The 2,857-nt window shown below is 26.8% G+C and overlaps 1 protein-coding gene across 1 annotated transcript; it reads left to right on the forward strand.

Annotated features, from left to right (window-relative positions):
- The first annotated feature begins 1,252 nt into the window (after nt 1–1,252).
- Nucleotides 1,253–2,508, forward strand: LOC133038911 (uncharacterized). The gene is made up of 2 exons (XM_061117558.1): nt 1,253–1,431; nt 1,602–2,508. The coding sequence occupies exon 2, from the start codon at nt 1,658–1,660 to the stop codon at nt 2,369–2,371; it is 714 nt and encodes a 237-aa protein (XP_060973541.1). The 5' UTR covers nt 1,253–1,431; nt 1,602–1,657; the 3' UTR covers nt 2,372–2,508.
- Nucleotides 2,509–2,857: the final 349 nt, after the last annotated feature.

The raw sequence follows: 2,857 nt of genomic DNA on the forward strand, positions 1-2,857 counted from the left end.
CTTGTAGTCACAATACTTATTGTGACTAAAACCAAATTAGTGACAACTTCTATCCAAATATTATCACAAGTAACTTTTTGCTATAGCTAAAAGTCATTTAGTCACAAAAAAGTTGTGTTATGACTAGAAATTTTCATTAAAGGTCTTTTTTTATAGTACTGTCTTAACACATATACATTAGTAGCATTAATTATTATTTTAAATTTAAAAAGTAATTTTTCAGTCTATGCTAGCTCAATATATTCTGCCACATCAAATTTGTTTTGCTTCCCCAATTAAATTTTAGATTTACATTATGTCACGGTCAGAAGTGCTAATAAGGTTGTTATTGGCTTAGTAAAACATGCTCTATAGAGAATTTTTTAATTTGATATTCACTCACTTATTTACTCTATTATTGTAAACTACTTATACATAATCGCAATAATTGTCATTAAAAAAATTGATTTAATTACAGGTATATGGTTCTTTTTTTTTCTAACAAAAAATAGTTTGATAATTAGGGTTACGCGTGCAAATTAATATTGTATTAGGAGAGTATTATGATCAATTTCCTATTACAGTCTCTTAACTAGGCAACTTCCGTGTGTGAAAACACAAACAAAAATATTTTTTTTTTTTCAATTTGTTTTTCATAAATATATGTTTGTTATAGTTATAGTATCAAGATCACTATAAATTTTGAAGAAATTTAAGTAGTTTACAGTGCTAAAAATAAGTTTGAAATATTTTAAATATGCGTGATAATCTAGAATAATATCAAAATCTATATTTTTGGTACTATAAATTATTTCGAATGTCTTGAAAATTTAATTAATTACAAGAATGATATTACTATAACAAATATTGCCATGTGACTTAAATGTGGAAGTTTACTAAGAAATTGTATAAATAGGTTAAAATTATTATTCCCCATACATTAGAATAAAATGAAAATGGATTCCGAATTTAATTTTCATTAATATATTAATGAAAAAATAGATCATAATGGTCTAATTGTTAAAAATAATTAATGTGTTTTTTTTTCCTTTATCTATGATTTTGCAAAATTAAAAAAAAAAAAAAGTAAAAAAATCTTGTGGCGGTTTTAAAGTGTTTACATTATAAATAGTGGGTAGAATTAGTGTTGAGAGACCAGTAATTATTTTCATCACAAATAAACAAACACACAGTATAATAGATCAGATTAGAGAGATCACCTGCATAATTATCATCTCTAACAGCAAATAATTTCAATTCAATGTAAGTTCTCTTCTCTTCTCTACCATATATATTCTATTGCTTTCTCATTGTTAATATGATCATCACCTTAATTATATGTTAATTAATTAAAACTTTTATTTGTTAATTATCTATATAGTTCCTTTTCAATTGTACGTGCATTCAACTTAACAATTTGCAAGTCAAGAAAATTTGGAAAATCCAAGCTAGGTATAATATTTCTTCTTAATTAATTTATAACTTTTTCTTTTTCACATTATATATATATATATAGTTTTATTTATTGCATATATTATAATTCTTTCTTAATTTATCCATGCATATTGTCTAAATCATGATTTTCTTCCTTTTCTTGCATTTCTTGTGGTTTTGTTCATCAGTTCAAGAAAGAAGAAAATAAACAACAATCATATAATCTTTTCTTCTATTTCCATCCATGGAGATTCCAAACAACCAAAATGGCTTGAAAATAGAGTATCATCATGGTGTGTGCCTTGCTCGAAACCCGAAAACCGGAGTAATAGAACACCATCTTCCTATTCCTCAAGCTGAAAACGTTTTCGGAAATTTCTTTTATTATGATCCCCGCACCCGTGAAACTAAATTTGTCATCAATTCTGAAAAGGGTTACGAGATTATCAAACTTGGTGACCAAAATTGGAGACCTCTACAACCCGATTTCCGAAAAGGCCAACGCGTACTCATGTTCAAAGACAAAGATAGGGAGAAATTACTCTTCTTTTACGCTGTTCGAACTCCACAACAACAAGGTACTTCTGATTTAGAGATTAGTTGTTTTGATCTAAGTACTGAGGAATATGAGAACTTGAGAAATTTTCCAAGAAATATTTTCTGTGATGTAACCAAGCTCATTCCTTTCTACTGGAAATCTGATCCTGCTATTGGTGAATTGAGTAAGGAAGATGGGCTTAGGGTTTTGATAATGAAGAATGATTATAGTTGGAATGAACAAGTGATAGAGATCTCCTCAGCTTTCTTAAATTTACATTTGATTACAATGAAGTTTTTGCCTATTCATTTTGTGAAGGGTGTACTTAGGTTTCAATGCAATGATAATCAAGACTATTATTTCTTTTACAACATACGAACTGGCTCTGTTACCGGATATAGTAAAGAATTTGTAATATGAATCAACATAAGCTTTTCTTTTTCTTATTTCTATTTCTTTTCTTGATCAGAGAATATATATTCCTCATTGTAATTAATTTGTTCTTGTGTTCTTTCTAATAATAATGAATAATATATATATATATATATTTGTATTAAGTTTTGAACTTTATTACGTTAATTGATTAAGTTCTTGTGATTTTTATTACTAGCAAGTATACGTGTAGTACTTCTTTCTTATTTACATATATATATGCATGAGATTGAATTGAGAATAAGCTTAATATGTACGTAGTGATTGTATTTGAATTTGTTGTGACTAGGGAGGACCCATGAATATTAATCTGACCTATAGCCCACTGATCAAAATATTGCATTTTAAAAAATTAAATATAAATTTTTTAATTTTTTAATTTTTTATACGGCAGAAATTACAAAAAATATTATACAGTTTATACTATCTTTTACTGCCCAATAATGCCACATGTTATTTTGCATACCCTTTTTT

The sequence above is a fragment of the Cannabis sativa genome, chromosome 6, assembly GCF_029168945.1.
Source record: "Cannabis sativa cultivar Pink pepper isolate KNU-18-1 chromosome 6, ASM2916894v1, whole genome shotgun sequence".
Classification (NCBI taxonomy): domain Eukaryota; kingdom Viridiplantae; phylum Streptophyta; class Magnoliopsida; order Rosales; family Cannabaceae; genus Cannabis; species Cannabis sativa.